The 26475-nt window shown below is 39.8% G+C and overlaps 1 protein-coding gene across 4 annotated transcripts in view; it reads right to left on the minus strand.

Annotated features, from left to right (window-relative positions):
• The window catches only part of CSMD1 (CUB and Sushi multiple domains 1), a 2142320-nt gene that overhangs the window by 272481 nt on the left and 1843364 nt on the right, over positions 1-26475 (minus strand). For all 4 annotated transcript variants that reach the window (XM_035269622.3, XM_017963591.4, XM_008979004.5 and 1 more), the window contains 2 exons: positions 15567-15671; positions 2655-2773 (listed from right to left, as the gene is read on the minus strand). In XM_035269622.3, the coding sequence (XP_035125513.3) occupies positions 2655-2773; positions 15567-15671 (224 nt within the window). The remainder of the gene's footprint in view (positions 1-2654; positions 2774-15566; positions 15672-26475) is intronic.

Consider the following 26475-nt stretch of genomic DNA (forward strand, 5'->3'; position numbering starts at 1 on the left):
CTTTTGGCCTAAGAGGCTGAAAGCAATTCAAAAGCACTAGGTAGTGATGAGAAGGGAAAACGTCAGCGATGCAAAGCCTGTTTATGAAAACATAGCTTCTGTGGTTGCCTGCGGTTACAAGTCACATGGCTACCAGGGTTCAGCAAACCACTCGCTAGGCTCTTCCTTTATCACCCGTAAAAGGAGCCTTCACATTCATTTTCTTACAAGACAGCCTCACACTTTGTCACATCAACCCGCCTGCAGTGAAATTAACCCTCATCACTCAGGGTCTCTTTACTCTGTAAACATACGAAGTTTTCAACTTTCTACTTAAAAAAATTTGTTCTAGTCTTTCTCACTGGAAAATAAAATCAAACAGCAGACGGTTAAATTCAGAGATGTTTTGTGCTAACATCTCTTTCACAATTAAAGACAGGTGATTAGGGAGACCTGGGTGCAGTCTATTTTTATTGTTTTCCTGGTTGTGACTCAGTCTTATCAGCCAGGCTTGCTTATCTCATAAATTTCCATTTGCCACCCACAACTGGCATAGAGGCAGTTGAAAAACAATATTTAAACTATGTCAAATAATTCCAGCCACAGTGGGAATGCATCAAACAAGAATTTGTACAAATGCAGTTATCAGTAACAAACCGATTTCCTAAGCTCTCTAACATTTCATACTCAATCCATCTGCCACAAAACTAACTTTCTCATACTTCTTTATATTTTTTAAAGGAGTTACAGCAAAGAAGACTATATTAATTTTAAAGAAGGTACTCCAGACAATTCTGGGCTGCTGGCATTTATATTCTGTGTATACCCATTCTCTGATGCATTAAATTCTCCTTATAAATTTCCTTCTATAAAACTCCTTGAAATAGGAGTAAACACAAAGTTTAAAAGCCTCAAAAATTTTTCATCAACGATTACCAATAAAATGGTCATTTATTACCAATCTAGGTAATATTCTGCTATTGATTTTGATATAAACATTTCAGATGAGTGATTCTAGCTACAAGTTTTCTAATGAATCAAAACCAGTCAGGACCCTGTGCATTTATTTACTAGTGTTTACTCAAATGGAAATTTCCTTTTTTATATTTTAAAAGACCATAAAAACAAGTTGAGAAAAGATGGAAGTCATACCTCATTCCAATATTCAGGATTTAGTTTCAGCATCTGATGTCATGGCAGGCCCCTAAATCTCACTAGGCTTACATATTTATAGACACTCACATGTGAACTGTGCAAGGAACAATGCTTTCATACTAATATGCAATTTATGCATCTGTTGCTCCAAATATATTAACGTGTTAGTAAAATTGTCAGTTGTTAGCAATTAAAAAAAAATCCAGAATCCTTTTTTGCTCGTGTGAATGATAAACAGCAGCTTGCAAACTCAAAGCTTGGCGTGGTTTGTAATGAAGAAAAGAAACACAGCTCAGTTTTCATTTGAAAAACAGAGTTAACGAACGCTCTGACTGGACTGTGCAGAAGTGCATCCACGGCCTTGTCCCTAAGCAGCGTATTAAATAATCCATAACAAGAAATTTCTTTGGTAAAGACTTATTTCTGTTCTCTTCTGAGAGCTGCCATAGCATCACTTGAAAAAGAATGCCAACAGAAATGGCAAAGTCTCACCATCAAGTAGAAAAAAGAAAGACATCCATGAGCAAGGACAAATATTAAAGAGCAAATGTTTGGGAATTTGAGGGATAAGAGGAAATATGATATTTACCTGATTTCAAGCAATTATAAAGCAAGCCCCAAATGAGGCACAAAAACATCATGTCAGTATAGACTGAGGTGCTGCTCTAAATGAGACCCTTGAGATATGAAAGATAATTCTTTTTTTTTTTTTTTTTTTTTTTTTTTTTTTTTAAGACAGGGCCTTGCTCTGTCACCCAGTCTGGATTGCAGTGGTGCAATCTTGGCTCACTGCTACCTCCACCTCCTGTTTCAAATGATCCTCCCACCTCAGCCTTCCAAGTAACTGGGACTACAGGAATGCGCCACCATGCCCAGCTCATTTTTCCATTTTTTATAGAGATGGTGTCTTGCTATGTTGCCCAGGCTGGTCTCAAACTCCTGGATTCAAGTGACCCTCCTACTTTGGAGTCCCAAAGTGCTGGGATTACAGATGTGAGCCACTGCACCTGGCCTAGCATAATTCTTTCTATCACAGCACATGGAACAGGAATGTTGCATCTTAAAGATTCAGCCTAGATGGTCTTTTCTTTTTGGTGCCTTATTTACCTAGCCCAAGTGGGCATTAATGATGAACGGAATGCTGAGAACAGTTTGCAGAGGAGGGAATGCACATGACTCAGAAGCAGATGTAATCACTGGCTGCCCGGGGAGGACTTTGAAAGAGGCAGCGTTGATACTTTGCCCCTGGAATGCTCTCTGCATAGTTAATGGGAACACCTACATTTTGAAATTAAATAATTTTGAAAGATCGAATGCTTAGCTTTGAAAGACTGCTTTATCATTTAAAGGCTGTTTCCAAAAGATGACCAACATCCACGATTTAATAGGAAAAGTATGATTCACAAACTGAGTGAGGAAAACCAAATTCGCTTTCTGGGTGCAAAGTGAGGGCTTTGGCTGGAAGCAAGCAGCACAAAGATGACCATGTGTGTGGCGATCCTGAGAACTGAGACGGATACCTGCAAGGTGTACCCAGGCTCGCACTGGAAGGAGAGCACGTCGTTCACCGTGTAACGGTCTCCGATTTTGATGCTGTTGCTGGGGACGGCTGGCTCCTGGCATGCGGCAAGACCTACAGCTAGAAATGCAAAGACAGATGCTAGAAATTATATGACAGAAACAATATTCTTACCATTTGAACCACCAAGGTCTCTTTCTGTTGCTCCTCTTCTGTAGAAATAAACAAAGGCTTCAATTCTTTCTCTTGTTATTCTACCAAGAAGACTTCAAGCATCTTTAAATCAGAGCTAATTCTTAAATATTAAATTATCTCATGCTCATGACATAGTGAATCAAGGCTTTGATTTAAATAACAAAAATTGTTACTTCCACATCGAGTATACAAGATCCCAACTTCAATATATACATACTGTTAAAATGTCTTTCAAAAAATTGTGTTTTTATTATATGTAAAACTACAGGATATTGTCCTCACTTGTTTTCCAAGCACACTTAGCAGCCTTTATAAAAAAAAAATTATGTATGAATATGGGTATTCTGTTATTCTAGAAAAAATAATATGAGAACAAATATTTTACGTTCAGTCTCTCTCTCTCTTCTTTTAAAGATAACAAAAAAAGATCTCATAAACAGTCTGTTCTTTGTTAAATAGGAACAGTATTTACAGACCCTAAAGCTATAATCTCACACTTTTCTAGATGAATTGCATTCAGTTACAACACTCACAGATTTTTTTAAAGGCATCATATAATATCGGAACTCAGCCTAAAGTATCAGATAAATGAAGTATTATTTAACACTGAAACCTCTCCATAAATCCTTACCATAAGAATAAAGAAGATATGCAGCTATAATATTTTATAGAATCAAAAATATATTTTGGTTTATCAAAAGGTACAAACTTTACATTACGAGCTGCACAACCTCTGAGGATCTGAGGTGTACAGCATTGGATGTTGATGAATGAATTAATTCATTTAATTTAAAAAATGCATTTGAAATGGTGCTAAGGACTTACTGAAAGCAAATAATTTATTCCATTATTTTAACATGTCATGATGAAATCATGGAGAAGGGCTTCTCTAGGCAGGCCAGCTTCACATTCCTTACATGAATTTGGATTCATACTTCAGTTCTTGTACTTAACAAGAACATGAATGAACTTATCAGATTACTTAATTGACTGGGACTCAGAAGAGAAGCTGGGGTAGAGGAGGGGAGAAGGACTTTAGTTAATCAGAAGCAAAAACAAAAAACAGCTGGAAAACAGGTCCACGAAGGGGTAGCCACTTGCTAGTAGTGGTCCCCAGCCACAATGAAGATACATCTGCCTGCACCGCCCATGGGCCTAGTCCCCATGCAGGGCTCTGCCCTGAGGCCAGTCGACTTTCCCTGCTCCATCCCTGCTCCAGTGTCTCATCGGACTTTACTTTAAAAAAAAAAAAGAAAAAGAAAAAGAAAAGAAAGAAGAAAGAAGAAAGAAACAGACAGCCAGCACGAGTGCAAAGATAAAATGATTAAGAATTTGAAAACCACCGGCCAGGAGCATGAGACTTGGTGGGACTCAGGCAGCGCCCGCTCAGGAAGCAGCTCTGGGTTGAAGCTACAGAGTCGGCACAAAGGCCAAGGGAAACATGGGGTCGCCCCTGTGTGGCTGTCACTGTGCCAGACGCATTATACTAACTCCAGTCCCCACCAGACCCTCCTAGCCAGGCTCCTTGTTTCTGGTATGAAATGAGAGGTAAAGTGAAGTCAACCTGGCTGTCAGAGTTGCACACGTCGGTTGCCCCTGTACATGAACCTGAGCGCCCCTGTGTGGTGAGCTGACAGTACATTTCCTCTACTGCCTTGATGTTGGAGCCTGTAAGAGGCGCACCCCAACAGTGCTCCAAGTGTTGAGTCGAAGGCAACAGCATCCCAAACCCGTTCACCAGATTGCGGAGTGTTTCCCCAAATCTGAGAGGATGAAATGGAAAGAGAAGTGTCTTCATTTTACAGCACTGAGGTTGTTCGTTTGAGAATCCTGTCCTAGGGAATTCAGGTCAGAATGGAAACCACCGGTGCAGAAACCAGCTGAGTAATGTCAAGCCACAGAACCCATTGATTCTGTTTAGAATGAGCAGGAATGACGAGTGCCGTGATGGTTTTCTAAGTCAAAATAGATTTTTTCTTAATGGCTGTATTTTTAGAAGTATAAAACACCATAAGCATTAAGCAGCAATATATTTTATTCCTACCACAGATTTTCAAGCCACTGGGGCTTTACATAGAAGATAAAACTGCTAATATGAAAAAAAAAAAATACAATCACTTAGGCCTTTAACTTGTTTTACTAATGTAAGTAAAAAAACTCTTTTAACTTTAGAATATAGATTACTACATTTAAATCCCATCCCTTCTTTCCTAGCACATATTAGCAAGGTCATCTACCATATATCTCTGAGTTTTTTATTTCACCCTGAAAAAATGTGTGCTTAAAATACTAGATACATTTCTAACTACAGTCGGGAATACTAAAAATCTGCTTTAGGATGATACTAAGTCACCATCATTCTGAGATACTTCAAGGAAACACCAGGTGTGACAGAAGGAAGAATATCAATTACAGAAACAGCTTCCAAATATAAAAAAAATCTTGAAATGAAAACTGAAACATTACAATTCATATTAAAGTCCAATTACTAAATTAGCACATTTTACTCATAGATATGTTTTTCTGTATTATATGTTGATTTAGATGAAGTTATTATGTATTGATTTATTGTCATTTTCTGCTTTCTTAAATTCTATCCAATTGGTCCTTTGGGTGGTGAGGAAAGCCTTGCATTTATAGCAGACCTTTCTGGAATTACAATTAATTTATAATGAATTATAAATAAACAAATAAAATAAAATACAGAAAAATACCATTTCAACTGGTGTGTAATATGGCCAGACTCAGGAAGCAGTTCTGTGCAGAGCACAGCATTTGAAATGTAAAAAGAACCATCTCTTCTTCCTTCTCCAGTGTCACTACACATCAGTATATGTTAGAAGCTGAGAATGCAAAGATACAAATACCTGGTATCTGTAAGTACACGTTTTAGCAATTTTATTTAAATCTGCTATTGTATCCACCCAGAAGTGGAGTGACAAAGTGGCTAAGCGATTGATACGATCGGAGCCCAAGTATTTTCCATACACTGCATTTCTCTTATAAAGAAACACTAATTTGCCTGCAACACTAGGAGTAATTCAAGTTAGCCATGAGAACAGATGCAGGGGCAGAAATTCAGGCTTGACATACAGGACAGAGGTAGGTGTGTTAAAATAGGGTGACAGTGGAGCGCAGGAGAGCCCTGAGCTTTTTAGGAAGGGGGTGAAACCTTTTGAGTGAGAGCGCAACCATCTGCAGAACAAATCTGAAACAGAAAAACCAGAAAGGAGGTGAAGGAACGCAGAAAGTCAGTAACACAGAAGACAAGCAGTGAAGCTTCTGACCTTCAGAGGACAGAAGGTCATCTACTGATGGATTTTTGCTCCAGAAAAAGATTAGACTATTTATATTTACTGTGTTAGTCAAAATATGAAACAAAGATGATATGATAAGAAGTAGGCAGGATGGTATTTGGTAATGAATATGAACTGTCACAAAGGTAAGTTTGAGCCCATACATGTATACATAATTCTGTTTAGATTTTAAAGAATGATGTACTTTTTTAATAAAAGAATTATAAAAAATTATTTAAAAAAATTTTTTAAAGAATTATGTATGATACTTCTTATCATATAATCTGCGTTAGGCCAGGCACAGTGAATCATGCTTGTAATCCTAACACAAAGTTGGGAGGCCGAGGTGAGCAGATCACCTGAGGTCAGGAGTTCAAAACCAGCCTGGCCAATATGGTTAAACCCAGTCCCTAATACTCAGTCCCAAATACTCAGGAGACTGAGGCAGGAGAATCACTTGAACCCGGGAGGTAGAGGTAGAGGTTGCAGTGAGGCGAGATCATGCCACTGCACTCCAATCTGGTTGACAGAGTGAGACTCTGTCTCAAAAAAATAAAATAAAATAAAACAAAATAAAATATAAATCAATAAGAAGAGAATGCTCTTCAACAAGTCTCCCTTTCCTTCAGTGTTTTAGAAGAAAGATATTTTCACTGATTGACACTGCTATCTCATATTGTTAAACCAGGGATAGCAGTATCATATAAGTGATGGGCAAACCTACAGAAACAGACATTTAGGCCGGGCGTGGTGGTTTGTACCTGTTATTCCAGCACTTTGGGAGGCCGAGGCGGGTGGATCACGAGGTCAGGAGTTAAAGACAAACCTGGCCAAGATGGTGAAACCCCATCTCTACTAAAATTACAAAAATTAGCCAGGCATGGTGGTGGGCACCTGTAATCCCAGCTACTTGGGAGGCTGGGGCAGGGAACTGCTTGAACCCAAGAGGTGGAGGTTGCAGTGAGCCGAGATTGCACCACTACACTCCAGCCTGGGTGACAGAGCAAGACTCCGTCTCAAAAAAAAAAGAAAAAGAGAAGAGGAGAAGAGGAGGAGAGGAGAGGAGAAGAGGAGGAGAGGAGAGGAGAGGAGAGGAGAGGAGAGGGGAGGGGAGGGGAGGGGAGGGGAGGGGAGGGGAGGGGAGGGGAGGGGAGGGGAGGGGAGAAGAGAAGAGAAGAGAAGAGAAGAGAAGAGAAGAGAAGAGAAGAGAAGAGAAGAGAAGAGAAGAGAAGAGAAGAGAAGAGAAGAGAAAGACTTTTAAAAGTTACTCAGGGAGACATTATGTCAAATTGACAATGGATAAAGTATTTATTTAGACACAAAAGATAGGTATCTACAAAGACATATACAAATACAAGGAGTTATTCTAAAGGCAGACTAAAAAGTCATAAAACATAACTATGATAGGAAAATTCTAGATTTTCTAGAAGTAGAGATATCTGGGAAAAAGTGAGCTATCATATTGTTTAGCAAAATTTTTGAGAGAAATAATTTCCAGTTCTTTCAAATCACAGCATACATATTCTTTGTATCATAAATAATAATGTATCACACGGGATAAAACAATGTTTCTTTAAAAGGTGGTTCACAAACTATGAGGTTGGCTATCACTTTTTTTTTTTTTTTTTGAGACGGAGTTTCGCGCTTGTTACCCAGGCTGGAGTGCAATGGCGCAATCTCGGCTCACCGCAACCTCCGCCTCCTGGGTTCAGGCAATTCTCCTACCTCAGCCTCCTGAGTAGCTGAGATTACAGGCACGCGCCACCGTGCCCAGCTAATTTTTTGTATATTTTTTTAGTAGAGATGGGGTTTCACCATGTTGAACAGGATGGTCTTGATCTCCTGACCTTGTGATCCACCCGCCTTGGCCTCCCAAAGTGCTGGGATTACTTTTAATGGCAAAAACTGCAGTTACTTTTTTGCCAACCTAATACATGACTCTGAATCTCCAGGTTCCCTGATTAAATTTGAAGAGAACATAAAGGTAATCCTTGTGCAATGTAAACATTTAAAAGCACTTAAACAAGAAAGAATAAAACACAGGAGGTAGGAAAGGAGGTGGGTCTTATATACTATAGTGTTTTATATAATACCCACAATACATTTTGTGTTCACTTTCAATCTTAAAATTTGGACATCTAACAATATGCTTGTATGTAAAATTGCAACTAGATTTAGAATGCAGCAAGTTTTTAAAACTCATGAATCTAGCCTATGAAAGCAAAGAATATAAAACAAATCCATTAAGAAGGTGAATGTCCTAATTTAACCAAAAATATAGTTTAATGGCTTCACCTGCAACTGATTATAAAATGTGAGCATTATGAGTTAGAATATAACAATCAGCCTCATCAGGTCCCTGAAACTTATTGTAGCCATTTTTCTAAATCTATTAGGCAAAATTCTAAGAAGAGTTTGCTTAAATCTTCCAAATGAAAATGGTTTTAGAACACATGATAAACATGTAATTTTAATTAAATACCTAGAACAGTATAAACGGTACCTTTGTGAATATTATGAACTGAAATAGCCTCAGGCAATGTTTCTCAATTTCGCATGACTGGCAGATTCTATGGTTTTCAAACATCACAATGAGGAAAAAAAAAAAAAAAAGAAATGTTCAGGCTGGAGAGCTGTAAACAAAAAAAGGTGATAAGCAGAGAGTAAGAAAAGCAGACCCAAGTAAAGAGGTTAACAGAGGAGAAGCGTGAAACAGGGTCAAGAAATCAAAATACAGGCACATACAGAGACACCTGAGTATTCCACACCCAGGTAGACCACAAACACTATGTGGAACATAATCGATGATTCTCTGATTTTGAAAACAATTAGTTGGCTGCAGTGTTTACTGTAATTAACTAAATAATTATTCTTTGCCACACATCACACAGATAAAAATTCCTCTTTTTCTAGATGAATGGAGGTATGGTACACCCTAAGGCAGATGTGCTGCTGATTACTTCTCTTAATTCTTAGTTCAAAAAATTGCATTTCAGTTCAGATAATGTGCTAGGACATTGTGAAGAAATCAAGTCACTCAGGAGACATCATGTGAATAAAGTAAAGGTCGAAAGCCATGATTACAGACAACCACAAGCGTACACCTCTGCACCCAGACTTTTACGCCACCGTGTGTAAGGAGTCAGTGAGTCTTCAACACACACACACACACACACACACACACACACACACACACACACACAATCTACAGGGAAAATGCCACTCATGACATAGTTCCCTAAGAAAAGAAACTCCTGTTTATTCATGATCTGGGAAGCTTAGACGGTACATAGAGATAAAAAGATTTTTCCTCGTCTGTAAACTGTTGGCAGGTTTGACACATATCATAAATGCTATTTCTATTATTTCCATTTGTTATGTCCTGCAGTCTCTTCAAAGCATAAAGAAGTGTGTATCTAGCGTCAAGTGAAGTGAAGAAATACCTTCGGGGGAAGTAAAATGTAACTCTCTCTCAGGGGCTCACAAATGGTATTAGCATTTTACTGCTGCAGAGAAACTCTGCAGTGATGAATTCTCATCAAATGTATTGAATACACGGTCTCCAAAATGTATCTGGTCACAGGACCATTTGGTCTGCATACCAGCCACGCAAAACCTGAACCAATATCCTCATTCACGGGTAGATGGTAAGTAATGTATTCAAGATTACAAACCGGGAAGTGACATAGCATATTTATCGCACATGGACAGGAATCGTGAGTCTCAGTAAATTATGGACTCCACCCCAAACAGTATGTCCCTGTTTGCACGCTAGAAGAAAGCAAAGGGGAAAAGCTTCAGGACTTCGGATTTGGCGATGAGTTTTGATATGGGACCGCAAGCAAAGGCAACTAAAGCAAAAATAAACAAACATGACTATATCAAACCTTAAAAAGAAACAATGGAGTGAAAAGTCTATATTAGTTGTCTGCTAAGTGAAATAAGCCAGTCACAAAAATGACAAATAATGTATGATTTCACTCATATAAACAATCTCTAGTAGTCCAAATCATAGAAAAAAAAAGTGGAAATGTGATTGCCTGAGGCTATGGGGAAGCAGATAGACAGAATTAGTGTTTCATGAGTGTTTGCAAGATGTAAATATTGTGGAGACCGATTACAAAACAATGCGTATATACTTAATACTACTGAGCTGTACACTTAAAAACAGTTAACGTAATGTTATATCTATTTTTATCACAATAAAAAGGACAATAAAAGGGACAGGGGAGTCCACTGAGTCTAGAGCTAGAAATATAACACAAGTTTGAACAAGGCACCTCTAACTTGTGCCTTACCCTACCACAGCATAGACTATATTGCATTTTAATTATTGTGTGTATAGCTCTCTCATTCTTTAGCATGACCTCCTAAAGGTCGGTGACTATCTCCAAGATCTTGAAGGGCCATGATGAATTTAATTTTCAATGAATCCATGGATCATGCGTAACTATAGGAATTACAAATAGGAAAAAATAAAATATTTCTCATATAAAACCATAGGAAATACAAATTCATAAACGTGATGATAAAAAATTGTTCACACATTAAAATAGTAAAGTATGTAAGTTTTTCTTTAAAATGGAATAGCAAAAACAAGATATGATCACAGAATCCATCTCTGATTTCTTTAAAGCGTTTTCCCACTGATTGGCCATCACTCCCTAATAATTAAATCACATGAGAACAAGTGAGCCAACACACTTGGGTGATGAACTGGTTGCCACATTATTTAGAAATGCCGTAATAAAGAGGGTACATACTGTTGACCCACTGAAGGATTTCTAGCAGGATATAATTCATGATCTGATCGAAGTGACATTTTGGAATAAATCTGAGCTTGGTGTCATGTTGAAAAGAGCCAGGGACAGAAAGATCAACTGAAATTTACGGCTGCAGTTCATAAGAATGACGGGATTTGGGGGAATAGATATTTAAAAATGGGAACTAAACAAGTGCCCTAACAAGGTAGTGTTTAAAAGGCTTGAATGCCAATTACAGATCTCTTATGAAGTACTGCATGACTTCCTGGTGAACTATGATAAAAGCTCTCCGGAAAAGAAAGCTTTTACTTTATTTTTACTTATTAAACAGGACGTAAAGAATAGACAACCTGGCAAGGAGAGTGGAGGGACTCCTAGCAACCCTGCCTGATTTCCACTTCAAATACAAGTTCACTTTTTAACACTCAAAACTTTACTTACCACCCATCTCAATCCCACTCACATGTCTAGAGTCCACTCCCCTGTGTCTAGAGCCTTGATCAAAAGTATGACAGGACTGAGGTTTTCATAAATGATTAGTTGGTGGTTGGCTAAGTCACAGAGCCACTAGTCATTACTTATTCCATTTCTAGCATCTTTATTCCCTAGTTACTTACCATGAAAAATATGCAAGACCTGCTGTAGAATACAGAAGTCTTTCAAGTTTTAACATCCGAGAGATAAATTTGGTAGAATAACATCATGAATTCTAAAGAGAGTAAGAAAATCCTAAAACCAAAGGAATGATTTAAAAAATAGAATAATCATAATTTTCAAGTGAGCACAACTTGTCAACGAGACAATATACTTCAGTGTGCAGACCTCTGTTGAAATATATTCTCTGGAGTATCAACCCTTTAGATTTACCCAATATTTGGGAATAGAGGCTATATGTGTGCTCAGATAATGCCAGTTTAATACTTATTAAATATTTTGCATCCAATGTGTCTATATTCGGGTTCGGAAACCCACAGCGACTTAACAATTTTCCCTTTCTGCAGCATGCCTCTGTTGTCAAAGGCTAGACTTACCTAAGTGATACCATATTTAATGACAGTAAACTCCCTCAAAAACTGATGATCTACAAAACCATGGGAGTTGTATTATGCAGTAAATTGAGCTCGTCTGCCTCAGAATTACGTAGAGTCAATGACTTCCAATAACTCTTAGAATAAACCCTGGGCTAGAAGGTGCCGGGCGTTCTGGCTCTTGCCCCCTTTTCAACCTTGTTTCTTTCCTTTTCCTTCTTTTCTGACTGCTCACAGCCCTTCCTTCTTCAACACCTTGGTTTGTTCTGCTTCACCAATGTGCTAGCTTCTTCTCCACCTGGGGTCTCTGTATTAATATTTAATTTTGACTACAATGTTTTCTCTAAGTGTTTTCATGGCTGACTACTGCTTATTTTCTTTCCAGGGATAATTTGGATCTGAGGTACCTCTGTCACATGCACCTCAGAACCCTGCCAATTTGCTTCCAGGTGATTATCAAAACCATAACCGGGTTTAGGTATTTTCTTTCTAATTGCGCCCCCCCTCGAGAATGTACATTTGTAATTTAAGGTATCTGAGTATTTGGTTTGTTTTGGTTTCGTTGGTTTTCTTTAGAAAAGAACGCAGAGCAAGAGTGACACTTGTGTTAATTCTCAAATGTCCAGCTGAATAATGTGGACGAAGACTAAATGGCTAGAGAATATATTAGTAATGGAAAGAAGCTGATCCTCTGAGCTTTTACTTGGATTCTGTAAGACCACAGAGCGTCTAGATCATACGCATTAAACCAGACCTTCTTGGAATTGCATTTGCTATCATTACTATTTTACAGCCTATCTTTTCAATACAAGTGTTTGGTTTTTGTTTGAGAAATTTCTACCAGTGTCCATCTGGACTTACAATGGTTAAGGGGGCCCAGTCTTCATTTCCATATGAGCAAATGAAGGAATAACTCCTGAGATGGAGGTGGATTTAGGACACAGGGAGGGGAACATCACACACTGGGGCCTGTTGGGTGGGTTGGGGAGGGATAGCAGTGGGTGGGGGGATAGAGGAGGGACAGCATTTGGTGAAATACCTAATGTAGATGACGGGGTGATGAATGCAGCAAACCACCAAGAAAGCACGTGTCACCTATTTAACATGCTGCATGCTCTGCATATGCACCCCAGAGCTTAAAGTATCATTTTTAAAAAAAGAAAGAAACAAAGAAAGAAAGGAAAAGCCTTATGGCACAGGTTTTAGAAGCAGGCAAACTCAATCTCCAGTATGGACTCACAAGCTGCCTGCTTCTCCACACGTGGTTCAGCCAGCACTGACCTTTGGTGTCACCATTTGTAGAACAGCTGTCTGTACGTCACCTTCCTCATAGGGTGGTCTGGATACTTTGCAAGGTGCTCAGTAAATGGTATTCGTAATAAAATGCGTTTTTCATGCCTGCCTCTGCAAGCCATCTGTTATTAACAGTGTGGCTAGAACCCAAAAAGGCTGAAACTGCTCAGTGCTATGTTTCCTGATCTGGAAAAACTGAGCGTACTTCAAAAATATAGGGCTGTTTTAAGGACAAATAAGTAAAAATTGGTAAGAAGTTTAGAGCAAGACCTGGCAGAGAGTAAGTGCCTACAGTTTTTTTCCAGTTTTCTTTTATGGACATAAACTTTGCTGGAAAATCTGAATTTAGAGATTTGTAGATTGACAGTATCTTAAAGTAAATCCAAATATATGTCAGTGAACTTAAAATATCAGAAAATCCTTCGGCGATTTACATCAACAGTCCTTATACAATTTGGCGCTAATCATAGTAACGTCAATTCTACATATACTTTCTATAACCTATATTTCCAACTCTGGCATGAAGAATAAGAACAAAAATGAGTTCCTCTTAATACTCGAATGGCACAAACTATCAGAATGGTGTATGAGAAACAACCACTTGAAAAAGAAAATAACAAATAAAAATGTAGCATTAGGTTTAGCCCCACTAAAAAATACATTAAGTAATTAAAAGCTTGGATTCTCAAAGTTCATAGGAATAAATAACAAGTTACTCTCTTTTTAAACAAATTATATTGTCTAGGAATAAACAGAAATGATATTGTCTAGGAACAAAGTAGACAATTATATTGATGGGGCTGAAGCCTAGGTGAGTGCATGTCCCACTGCTGTAATCATAATCATAGACCCCTTATTTCACTAGCACCACTTTCCAAGAAAAAGGAATGAAAAGCCAGAAACTACAGGATAACTCTGAGAGTGATAAGAGCACTCATCAATACTAACACTCCTGAAAATATTAGTCAACTTCTAAATACTATCATAAATAAGGCTTATGTTTGTCTATCTACAGAGATTCACAAAGTATACGGAAGTAGCAGATTTTTCTAGACACATCCTATGTAGTAACAACCATAGCATCATTTTACACTGTCACTGAAGTCGTCCTGTTCATATAAGTTGAAATGAACTTGCATACAAATGCCCATAATAAGCAGGAAAATTTAACCGGAATATGAAACAGCCCTGTGGTTTGTGTCTGGCTTAGAGTATTTATCATCGGCTGGAAATCTGGCCTTTGAAAAATATGCATGCATTTACATTCTAGCAAACTGTTTAATCTCAATTCAAAAGATCATTTAGTAAGGCTTATCCATGTATTTGCTTATTTGCAACTGCTTATTAAAGGCGATGAATAACAACATTAAGCATTTTCAGTGCCTGAAAACAGGTCCTAAAATAAACCTTACTCTCATTGGAAATTCTTATTTCGCATTTACAAGGTTTACCTGCATAATCAAATGCCAAAAAAGATTTGTGTATATGACCTTTGTCATTTCATTTATCAGACTATAAACTCAGTCTCACATCCATCTTTGAAAGGTTAGAGTCTACTGTGCGATGCCTTCTTCCAATTAAAATGAGTAATATACAAATGCAGGCACCGGAACAACAGCTCTCTGCTCATTCTTATTTTAACTGTCTTTGAGACTAGAAATAGAAGAGGCTTATAACCATAATCTAGGCAGAAGGTAAGACCGTCCACACTTTGGGGCTGCTGAGTATGTTTTAATCCCTCATAAAAAAACTAGTCATATTACAAGTGGCTCATTTTTACACTTTTTAATACAAACAATGTGAAATTAAAGCAGTTGTTGCATCTATTTACTCTATATTCTAACTTATACGTTTCCCTATTAATGTGTCTCTCATATATTTGTTTTTTGAGATGGATTCTCACTCTGTCACCCAGGCTGGGTGCAGTGGCACAGTCTCAACTCACTGCAACCTTTGCCTCCCAGGTTCAAGTGATTCTCCTGCTTCAGCCTCCCAGGTAGGTGGTATTATAGGCACCCACCACCATGCCCAGCTAATTTTTAAAAAAAATTTAGTAGAGATGGGGTTTTACCATGTTGGACAGGCTGGTCTCAAAAACCTATCTCTGGTGATGTGCCCATCTCTGCCTCCCAAAGTGCTGGGATTACAGGTGTGAGCCACTGCGCCCAGCTTACCTATTTAAAGAAGTAGGTTTCCTAAAGGTCAATTTCATGCAAGTCTTACACAGTTTTAGAAAGATATTTCACTGTTTGGTAAGAACATTATTTATGATTCTTTCCTTTAAAACAAATCACTCAGTACAACAGTGGAAGCTGGATGCAGAAAGAGTTGACCTTACTTTTGTATTCCAGGTGGAAACCGGCAGCCGCCACGCTAATGTCAGACTGGAAATGCAGGTAGAGTTGGTTGGAAGTGCTGTTCAGCAGTGCTGGCACTGTGGTGCCTGTAAGAAACAATGCAGACAGAATTTTAACACTAAAAATACTTTCACTTTCTAATATGAAACATATGAGGATACTTACTAGGCTTACAAATTCCTACAATTTGTCTGATTGCCACATATTTAACCCGAGCATTCGTTTTATTATGCATTCAGCCATTCCATTTTTCTAGGTACAATAAAGTTACCCATTGTTGGCTCTGACCTGCTCAAGTCAGTGTGACACTTTTCTCTTGTATTTTCTATTATACAAAACTCCTATTGTACCATGAATTGTTTTTTGTTTTTTGCATTGCTTTATCAATGTAATCTGCTTTTTAAATTTATTTTTTTTTACGTGACATGAACAGAGAGGAACGAAAAGTTCAAAAGCCAAGTGTTATGAGGGTTGAGGGAGCAGTCAGACCAGGTAGGAGAGATCCTTCAAAAGGTGTTGCTCTTGACCATGCGTGTATGCCCATCCTCTTCCCACTGTGACTCATGCTGAGTAACGTTCCCCGGGTCTGTCAATAATTTCAAGTAAAAATGCATGAAAAGGAATATGTAGGGTTATTCTGACATGATGCTTCCTTTACTTAAAATGTTCTAGCCTGCATCACAGTAACTAAGCCACTGGAAAGGGAAATACAGGTACCGAGGACCAGGGTATCAAATAAGTAATCATCCTGGCAGGTGCTGAGGAAAAGAAAATGGTTCGTCACTCAGAAGTCTGAGACATTTTGGTAGAATGTATCATAATATGAAATAATAGGCTGGGCGTGGTGGCTCAAGCCTGTAATCCCAGCACTTTGGGAGGCCAAGGCAGGTGGATCACGAGGTCAAGAGATCAAGACCATCCTGGTCAACATGGTGAAACCCCGTGTCTACTAAAAGTACAAAAAATTAGCTGGGCATGGTGGCACGTGCCTGTAATCCCAGCTGCTTGGGAGGTTGAGGCAGGAGAATTGCCTGAGCCCAGGAGGCAGAGGTTGCAGTGAGCCGAGATCCCGCCATTGCATTCCAGCCTCGGTAAGGAGTGAAACTCCGTCTCAAAAAAAAAAAAAAAGAAATAAGAACAGACAAGTTTAGGTTACTTTTTTCCTGATATGTATACGTTTGATACTCTATTAGAATCATTCCCTAAATTAGAAGTGTATAAATACTAGATGTAAAGGAAATATGCATTGTGTAAAACTCACCACAGTGTAGATAAATTATTCAAATGAGCCATGTTGAGGATAGTATTGGTGAGTAAGGGGAGTAACAATTTAAATAACAAAGCAAGATATAAGTTGATAATTATTCAAAACAGATGAACTTTATTGAAGAGATAAGATTGTCTATCATCCTTAGCTCACTACTTAAACGATTCTAATATCCCCACACAGATTTTATTTTATTTTATTTAGATGGAATGTCACTCTGTCACCCAAGATGGAGTGCAGTGGTGCAATCTTAGCTTATTGCAACCTCTGCCTCCTGGGTTCAAGTGATTCTCCTTCCTCAGCTTCCCGAGTAGCTGGGGTTACAGGTACACTCCACCATGTTCTGCTAAGGTTTGTATTTTTAGTAGAGATGGGGTTTCACCATGTTGGCCAGGCTAGTCTCAAACTCCTGACCTCAAGTGATCTGCCCACCTCGGCCTCCCAAAGTGCTGGAATTACAGGTGTGAGCCTCCGTGTCCAACCACTAGCAGATTTGATTAAACCAATAACCCTCGGCAAGGACTCTGGCTGTCTCTTTATAAGAGGCTTTTTAAAGGTGATGTGTGTCCAACCAAACTCCTAATCTATCTGTCCCTGAAACATCTGGTAGCTCTCTACTGTTTCTTAACACCACCATCAGTGGATGCATCCGCATCCTCACATTCAAAGCTTCCTCCTTCTCCATGTCAGTCATCAGGCCCTAACTGGTGTGCTTTCTAAATATTTTTCCAAATTATTTCACTCACTTCCTGTTATGCTCACAATAATCACCCAGTGCAGGCAGCCTTACATTAACCAGAATGAGTGCAGTCATCTCCTAACTTGTTTTTTGAGCCTGATCTTTTCCTAATTCAGTGCATTCTCCATGCAGCAGTCGGAAAGCACTTTACAAATGTATGTACGATGAGACATATTAAAATTCCCATAGATTCCTGATCATCTTAGAACCAAATTTCACACTCCTTGACTTGGTCTGAAGACTCTGCATCATCTGACCAATGCCTGCATTTTTAGCTTCTTATCATTACTTGGTTTTCACAATTAGTTTCTCTTGCTTCAGGATGCTGCATTTAATAAGCCTGGCATGTTTTTTCCTTCTCCTCTTATTCACTTTGCCTTTCCTTTTTTTTTTTTTTTTTTTTGAGAAGGAGTCTCGCTCTGTCTCCCAGGCTGCTGGAGGGCAGTGGCGTTAACTAGGCTCACTGCAACCTCTGCCTCCCGGGTTCAAGCGATTCTCCTGCCTCAGCCTCCTAAGTAGCTGGGACTACAGACACACGCCACCACACCTGGCTAATTTTTGTGTTTTTAGTAGAGTTGGGTTTCACCACATTGACCACGCTGGTCTCGAACTCCTGACCTCGTGATCCTCCTGCCTCAGCCTCCCAAAATGCTGGGATTACAGGCATGAGCAACAGGACCTGGCACCTTTTCTATTTCTATTCATTCAAATATCAACACTTATTTTCCAAACTAAGCCACTCTCTCATTCAATCAACATGGGTTTATTAGCCCATGTTATCAGCCCAAGATAATATGACATGAGTGAAATAATTTGGAAAAAGACTTAGAAAGCATGTCATTTAGGGCCTGATGACTTATTGGAAGGCAGTCCGGGGTCTTGGAGAAGAAGGAAGCTTTGAATGTGACGATACGGATGGATGCTGATGGTATTGTTAGATGAACTACTAAACGCATTTGCCAAACATACTCGTTATTCTCTGACTTGGTGCAAAGCAGAATGTTCCCCGATTAGAACAGAGATGTGTGTAGAAGGATATTCATTTCTGTATTGCTTGTAATAGTAAGACACCAGAGGCAACTCTTCAACACAGATAATGTTACATAGTAAAATATCCTTATTATGAAACACTGTGTAACTGAGAACATATAAGGAGTGGAATAAAAAAAAAAAAAAAGAACAGAGCCTCAAAGACTGGAACGTCCTCAAATCCTTAAAGACAATGTGCAGACCAACCCTGCCATGCAAAATATGACTGGCACGGCTTTACTCCGTCTGCCTTTACACACATCTCCTGCCTGGGCTGACAAAACAGCCATCAGCTGAGCTTCAGAACGGGTGTCTCCCTTCTTCTTACGCATTTGTTCCACACACAAAGCGATCTGTTTACAAATGAGTAACGCTTGCCCATTTTATTTCTATACATAGGCATAAGATGTGTCTTTTCATAAAACTATAGATCAACTTCTGTTGATCTGTACTGTGCTTTGAGAACTCACCCTTTGGAGATGGGGAAATTTCATCTCTATTATGGCTGAGGATTCCTTTCCTGCCCATAGATGTATGTCTACGGACAGCCCATAGACTCAAACTTTTGGGTCCTTGACTCCTTACTTCACATAAGCTCATTCTTCAACCTCACCTGGCCCCTTGAATCTGAGCAGCTTCCTGTTTTTGTGCACAGCTTGATAGAACCCTCTTTGATGAGTCCCTGGTCTAAAACCTACCCTAAGTGCATCAGCCTCCTAGTTTATTTTCAAGGTCCAGTCACGTCCTTGTGGTGCTCAAGGAATTCAATTATATCTTATTTTCCTGGAGGAAACCCAGGCCTGGAAAGTGCCATCAGTTTCCCCTTGTCAGTTACTTCAGCTACCTCGACATCCGCCTTCACCGCCATCCTCTCTGCTTTCCAAAGCTGAGCCTTTTGAAAGACTAAATCCAGGAGGGGGTCCACCCATGGGTATGAACACCTGCTGCTTTCAGACCAAAGGAATGAACACCAAGGTATGAACACCTGGCTCACCCCCGGAATGAGGCTGGAAAAAATACCAGTGGAATGAGAGGAAATAAGGTCCCAGTAGAATGTACTGCTACAAATGCAAAGGGGGATTTTGTCAAGTATCATCTGAAGACACGGTAAGGACTTCTTCGCGGTTTGGGGCTAACAGACAGAATCTTCCATTGTGCTTACAAAGGTTTGCCATAGTTTAAACATCTGCCTTAAGGAGTAAAGTTGGTACCTTTGGCCAATCAGTACTGACATTGCTACTGCAATGTGTTAGAAGAACAGCGAGAAAGGAGAGAAAAGAGAACTCCACATGTTCTTACTAATAGGGGTGTGTGTTTGTGTGCACGCGCGCTCTTAGAGCCTTTTGAAAGTGGAGCTCCTGCTTGAGATTTGGGGTCCGTTCCTCCATCTGTTTTTCCCTGGCTGCCAAGGCAGGTATTTTCTCTGGGAGGTGGAGTCATTTTAAACCTGAATCCTTAGTGCATAATTCACTGTAAGAGCACTGTGTGTTGAATGATAAACACTTATGAAGCATTTGCTGATATAACTCTTTTCTTTTTGACCTTGAATTGTTAGACAGGCAGACTGATAAGTAGATAGATAATAAATAGAAAAATACACAATATTTTAACTAAAAAATCATGGGGTAACAACTATAAACCTCTCCTTGCTGATCAGCACAAACTGATAAAGAGAAGTTACTGTAAACTGTAACAGAAAATGGAGTAAAGATGAGGAGTGGATGCAGAGTGGAGACCTGGTGAGTCTCTAAAGAGAAAGTGAAGCTGCCTAAACTATACTTCTCTCTTTCCACAGCCTCTCAAGAAGCCAAGTGTTGGTTGTGCAGCTGAAAACAGGGCACGCCCAAGGTCTCATAGAGAGAGGAGTGAGGAAGGAGGAAGGAGGAAGTGGAGGCGGTGTTAGCTACACCTGCTCATTGGCCTGACTCCAAGCCCTTTTTACTACGAAGAAAAGAGACATCCACTAAAACACCCATTTGAACGTGTTTTACTCAATTACCATGATGTTTGCCGTCCTCTCATGACTGCATTACTTTCGCATTTTTAGATAACATTTGTAAACAAAACAATATATTACTATAGATGTAATTAATTTATCCAAATAAATTTTCACTATATCATCTGCACTAGTTTTTGACTGTTTCTACATGTCATTTGGTATAATCAGTTACTTTTTCCACTCCATTACGTCTATTTAACTAACTGCAAGTCCTTTTAAAAAAAATGTTTCTCCTCCACTTTCCACCTACCAATTACGGGAGAATCGGCTCAGTTTTCACTCCCTCCACAAAACCGCCAGGCTACCCATGTGCACAGTGATCTACCTCTCCTCTAGGTTCAAATGTGTGACTCATGCGTGGTACAGTTTTTTCAATTGTACCCTCATTGAGAAATGAGACTCCAGCTTTTACATTTTAAAGTGTATTTAATGCCCTCCAGCCCTGCCTCGGTCATCTCCCAGGCAGGTATTCCATACACATTGTTCGACTTTTTGTTCATCTTCCATGGACTTATTTACAGTGGCATCAGAAGAATCTACTTCTTTTTTTATTTCTCCATCAGTTTTGGGGTACAGATACATTTGGTGACATGAATAAGCTCTTTCGTGATCTGTGAGATGTTGGTGCACCCATCATCTGAGCAGCACACACTGCACCATATATGTTGTCTTCTATTCTTGGCCCTCCTCCCACTCTTCCCCACAAGACCATGAAGTCCACTGCATCGTTCTGCATCTGCGTCCTCATAGCTTAACTCCCACACATCTGTGAGAACACAGGAGGCTTGGAGGAAAACCTACTTCTGATGCCACCTAGCTCTGTCACTCAAGTCACTGAAAATGCTGTGGTGTGCTCCAGTTCTACGAAGCAAAGATGATCACAAGTCTCCTGTGTGTGAGTAACAGGTGAGCTGTGCATCTGAAGGTGCTTTGTGACTCATCAGGCCCCCTCTAACAGTGACTGTCAATTGCAGCAAGGATGCGTGAATGACAGTCCTGTGTGCACTCCTGTTATGAAACAGAATCATTTGCTATCCTATGAATAATGTGGGATCTCGGTGCCCTGGTGGTAAGAAGCGAGAACCCACCAGACCACCAGACGGGGGAAGCCGGGAGCACAATGCGGGGCCGGGCACCCAGGCACGCCTGCAGAGGGCACATGCCCAGCAGTGGCTTCCATGCTGGGATCTCAGAACGGCCTATCAGAAGGAGCTTATGCCCCTGCATGAAATGCAAGAGTCATTTTTTAAAAATGTTGCCATAGGCAGAATGTTTTTGATCGTGCATTTTACTGTGGCCTAGACAGAACAATACATAACAAAGGACAAATAAAATATAGTATAGTTTCTGGAGGCTCTCCTCTCAGCATGGCGATACTTACCCTCTTTAATATGTCAGCCACAAATTTGCATGTATTTTGTTCTATTTTATTAATTTATAAACTGTTTCCAAAAGAAAGATGTTAAGTGCCTTGTGATAAAATACCTACGTACATACGCTTGTCCAAACAGAAATGAACCACTAAAGTGATTCAAATCCATCATTTTCTGTGAAATATGTACCTCTTAGACTACTCTTGTTTTTACTGAATAACTTTTTAAATGGGTTTAATATTTCATTTATAAGCATTTTAAAGTATCATAATTACAAAAAAGTCTAAATATTGATAATGCTTTCACACATTCTAACTTGTCACTTCTCCATATAAATGTATGTATGTATGTATGTTTTTGGAGTTGGGGTCTTTCCCTGTAGCCCAGGCTGGAGTTGAGTGGAGCAATCTTGGCTCACTGCAACCTCCTCCTCCCAGGTTCAAACAATTCTCCTGCCTCAGCCTCCCGAGTCCTGGGATTACAGACATGTACCACCACGCCCAGCTAATTTTTTGTATCTTTAGTAGAGATGGGGTTTCACCATGTTGGCCAGGCTGGTCTCAAACTCTTGACCTCATAATCCACCCACCTTGGCCTCCCAAAGTGCTGGGATTACAGGTTCATGCCACCGTGCCCGGCCTTAAAATGTTTTTAAAAAATTCATTCTAAAACTTTTGAAATAATTTCTAACTTAAAGAAAAGTGGTATCACAAAACTGAAGCATCCACTCTCTACAGCTACAATAATTATATCTATTGCTATGTGTGTGTACATGTACAATTATTTTATTCTAAACGATTTACAATGATGACTCATTTCTTACAAAAATCCAGTGTCCGCTTTTTTAAAACAAAAGAGTTCTCTAAATCAAAAACATAACATAGATAGGACATGTCATCTGCTGACCTCCTTTCAATTCCATCCATCTGGCCTCAGGGCTTGGAGAGGACAGGATTTTACTGGAATCACTCAGGGCATCCTGTGTTAGATCCCTCAGTTTTCTTCAGTCTGGAAGAGTTCCCTGGTCTTTCCTTAATTTTCATGAACTTAACACTTTTGAAAAAAACGTAAGCAGGTTCTTTTGTGGGATTTTTCTTTTTTAATTTGTATCTGTCTGATACTCTGTGTGACTGGACTAGGCCATGCACTTGGGGCAAGACTAGAAAGTGGAGCGCTGCATTCTTCCCAGGCAAGGCTTCTTACTGCTGGGCTCCTCGCAGTGGGAGGTGGATGGCCCCATGTGGGCTCACAGGCGTGGATTCCAGCTTCGCTTCCCAACTCTGCTCTGCGTGACTGTGAATTCATGTCAGCCGCTTGCAATCAGCCATGGTGGGAATATTTACGCCACAGAAATTGCATTGTGACACAGTAATTCAAGCTTCTTGGTTTTTTTTGAGAGTCAGTATCTTTATATACCAATGCATATGATGGCTCATTCTTGATGATTTTGTATCGCTTGGTGAGAGAGGTATCTGTCAGACCCCTACACATTGAAGGCACCTTTATACTCCGTGTCATGACTTAGGATTCACGGGGGAGATGCACGGAGACTCTGAGAGCCCTGTTTCTCATCAACTCTTCACCCACTGGCTCGATGTCCCCTGATGTTCTAACCCGAGCCCATTCTGAGAATGACCATCCACTGATGACATCTATCCTTCTCCACTTATGAGCTGGCATTCTACAGCAACGGAAAGCCATAATTTTCATTCATTTTATTAATTAATGAATTAATTTAATGCTGATTCCCTTTACTCAGCCACTAAGTGAAGGGAATGCCATTAAAATCAAGACAACAGCCCAGTAGCAGCCACATTCTGCTTTCTCATCATCCCTCTCAACTCCATTCTCCCATTAAAACAACCAGCATTTCTTGGAGAAATACTGACTGTAAAGCTGTGGTAGGAAAAATTCAAGATAAACAATTTTGTATGAAATTGAACTTTATGGCCTGGCATGGCAGCTCATGCCTATAATCCCAGCACTTTAGAAAGCCAAGGTAGAAGGATGACTTGAGGTCAGGAGTTCGAGACCAGTCTCGGCAACAGAGCAAGACCTTGTCTCTACAAAACAACAACAAAAACAAAAACAGCAAAATTTGCCAGGCCTGGTGGCATGGGCCCGTAGTCCCAGCTGCTCAAGAGGCTGAGGTGTGAAGATGGCTTGAGCTGAAGAGATAAATGCTGCAGTGAGCTGTGAATGCATCACTGCAGTCCAGCCTATATGACAGAGTGAGACCTTGTCTCTAAAAAAATAATGACGAGAAAAATAAAAGTTAAAAGTTTATACTGACGAAATTAAATTAATGTTTTATACCTCTCAAAAGGCAGGCAGAAAATACAATCTGTACATATGCACATGCGCACTATATTTACGTATATAGCTACACACACACACACACACACACAGTGTTTATTTCTATAACTATATATATATATATATATATACTAAAACTATGAGTTCACGTCAATTCAAAGCCAATGCAAACAGGCCCATCCTAGCCTTCTTCATTTCCATTTTAAAATTCATTCTACCCCTGACAACACTAACTTGAACTGTGAACAAATCCCGTTTGTGTCCAAACAGCTATTTATTCGTCACAGTTCCACATGCCTGACGCAGAGTGAACAAAGGAAAGATTCACAGCCAGAAGGAAAAGGATGCTCTGCTTTCTCAATTCAGATGTACGCCATGCAACCCTCAAAAGAAAAGGAGGCTGGCTTTGGAAGACGTGTGCGCGGTGAACATGTGAAGCCTGAGGCCGATGTCTGCTTTGCTATTTTCTTCATGAGACCTTGGGCCTTACGCCCTGTGGTACACAGCAAGGGAGCGAGGTATTGAGGAAGAACAGGAGAATTATAAAGTCGACCTCCAAAAATGTACCCAAAAGGTTGCAGTGGCAAAGAAGAATGGAAGGCCCCTTAGATACCTGGTCTCAGTTGAAACATAAAGAAAGGGGGTAACAGGGTCTGCTTGAGCTGTTATTAGGAGAAAGAGGCAAATAGAGACTCGAATTAATGATTTTAGACCATGTGCGGTGGTTCACGCCTGTAATCCCAGCACTTTGGGAGGCCAAGACAGGTGGATCATCTGAGGCTGGGAGCTGGAGACCAACCTGATGAACATAGAGAAACTCCATCTCTACTAAAAATATGAAAGTAGCTACATGCCTGTAATCCCAGCTACTCAGGAGGCTGAGGCAGGAGAACTGCTTCAACCCAGGAGGTGGAGGTTGTGGTGAGGCGAGATCGCACCATTGCACTCCAACCTGAGAAACAAGAGCCAAACTCTGTCTAAAAAAAAAAAAAAAGATTTTAATGGCATTCCCTTTACTCAGTGTCTGATTAAGAGAATCTGTACACATACAACTAGATGAACGTATCATCTCTTCATTCTGGTTGGCCCTCACCAGCCAGGGCAGGGCACTCATTCCTCTTCACTTGTGGAGGAGCAAGTGAAAGCTACAGGGGCCAGATGCTTCCATACTAACCTGCACAGGAGACACAGAACGTGAGTGCTCCTTTCTCAACTCCCACCTCAGAACACAGAACATTATCTGGTGTGTGCAGAGTTCAATTAAAGAGACTTCTTGATTATTCTTTCCGAGTGAACATACAAATGGACTTGATACTCACAATGGCCATGGCCCTAACGAAAAACGTTCCTAATTCGTGAGCATGGTTCTTCTCATATTTGCCCCACAATAAGCACAGGTGACAAGGATGGAGAGCAGCTGAGATGAGGATGACGGGCAGGCATTGAGGCTCATTCCCAAGAACACTATTGTCTTAAATCGTGAAAACATCTTAGAACAACTGTAAATCACTCATATATAAAACATCTCCAAGGTCTCCCAAAAATATATACATGTTTTTTAACAGTATATATGTTCTTAAATGTTAACCTGTGAAAATTGAGTGGTCTATTTAACTTCAGAATCTGCACACTTACAATATTGTACCTAGTTGTATATTCGTTAACAGAATTTTAGATATAAAATTCCTTGTATATGTTACATCTCAGAACTATGCAAAGACAAAATAGTAGTGTAAATTCTGCTCACATCACTAATATACAGTTGTGGTGCAAGAAACAATTTTTCTAGTCTTTGTCCCTGATATCCAGGAGGTCAACTCCAAGCCCTTGGAATTTCCCAGGTGGCAGGAGTAGCTTTTTGGTCCATGGAGGAGCTTTCTTTCCACACCACACTGTTTATAGCGACTGTGGTGATTATGGTTATGATAACTCAGGATGGGGGCTGGAAAATTAATAATATGATTAGAGGGTTGAGGCTTTGAGCCATGACCTCAGCCCAACCTCCCAACCTCTTGGCAGGGAAGGGGGCTGGAGATTAAGATCAACCCTGCAGTCAAAAAATCAATCCATCTTGCCAATGTAAGCAAAACCCTATAAAAACTCTTGCACTAAAGCTCAGATGATAATGCACTTCTATGTGTTGAGTTCCTGAGGACACAGAGGCTTC

This window comes from Callithrix jacchus, chromosome 13 (genome assembly GCF_049354715.1).
Source record: "Callithrix jacchus isolate 240 chromosome 13, calJac240_pri, whole genome shotgun sequence".
NCBI lineage: Eukaryota > Metazoa > Chordata > Mammalia > Primates > Cebidae > Callithrix > Callithrix jacchus.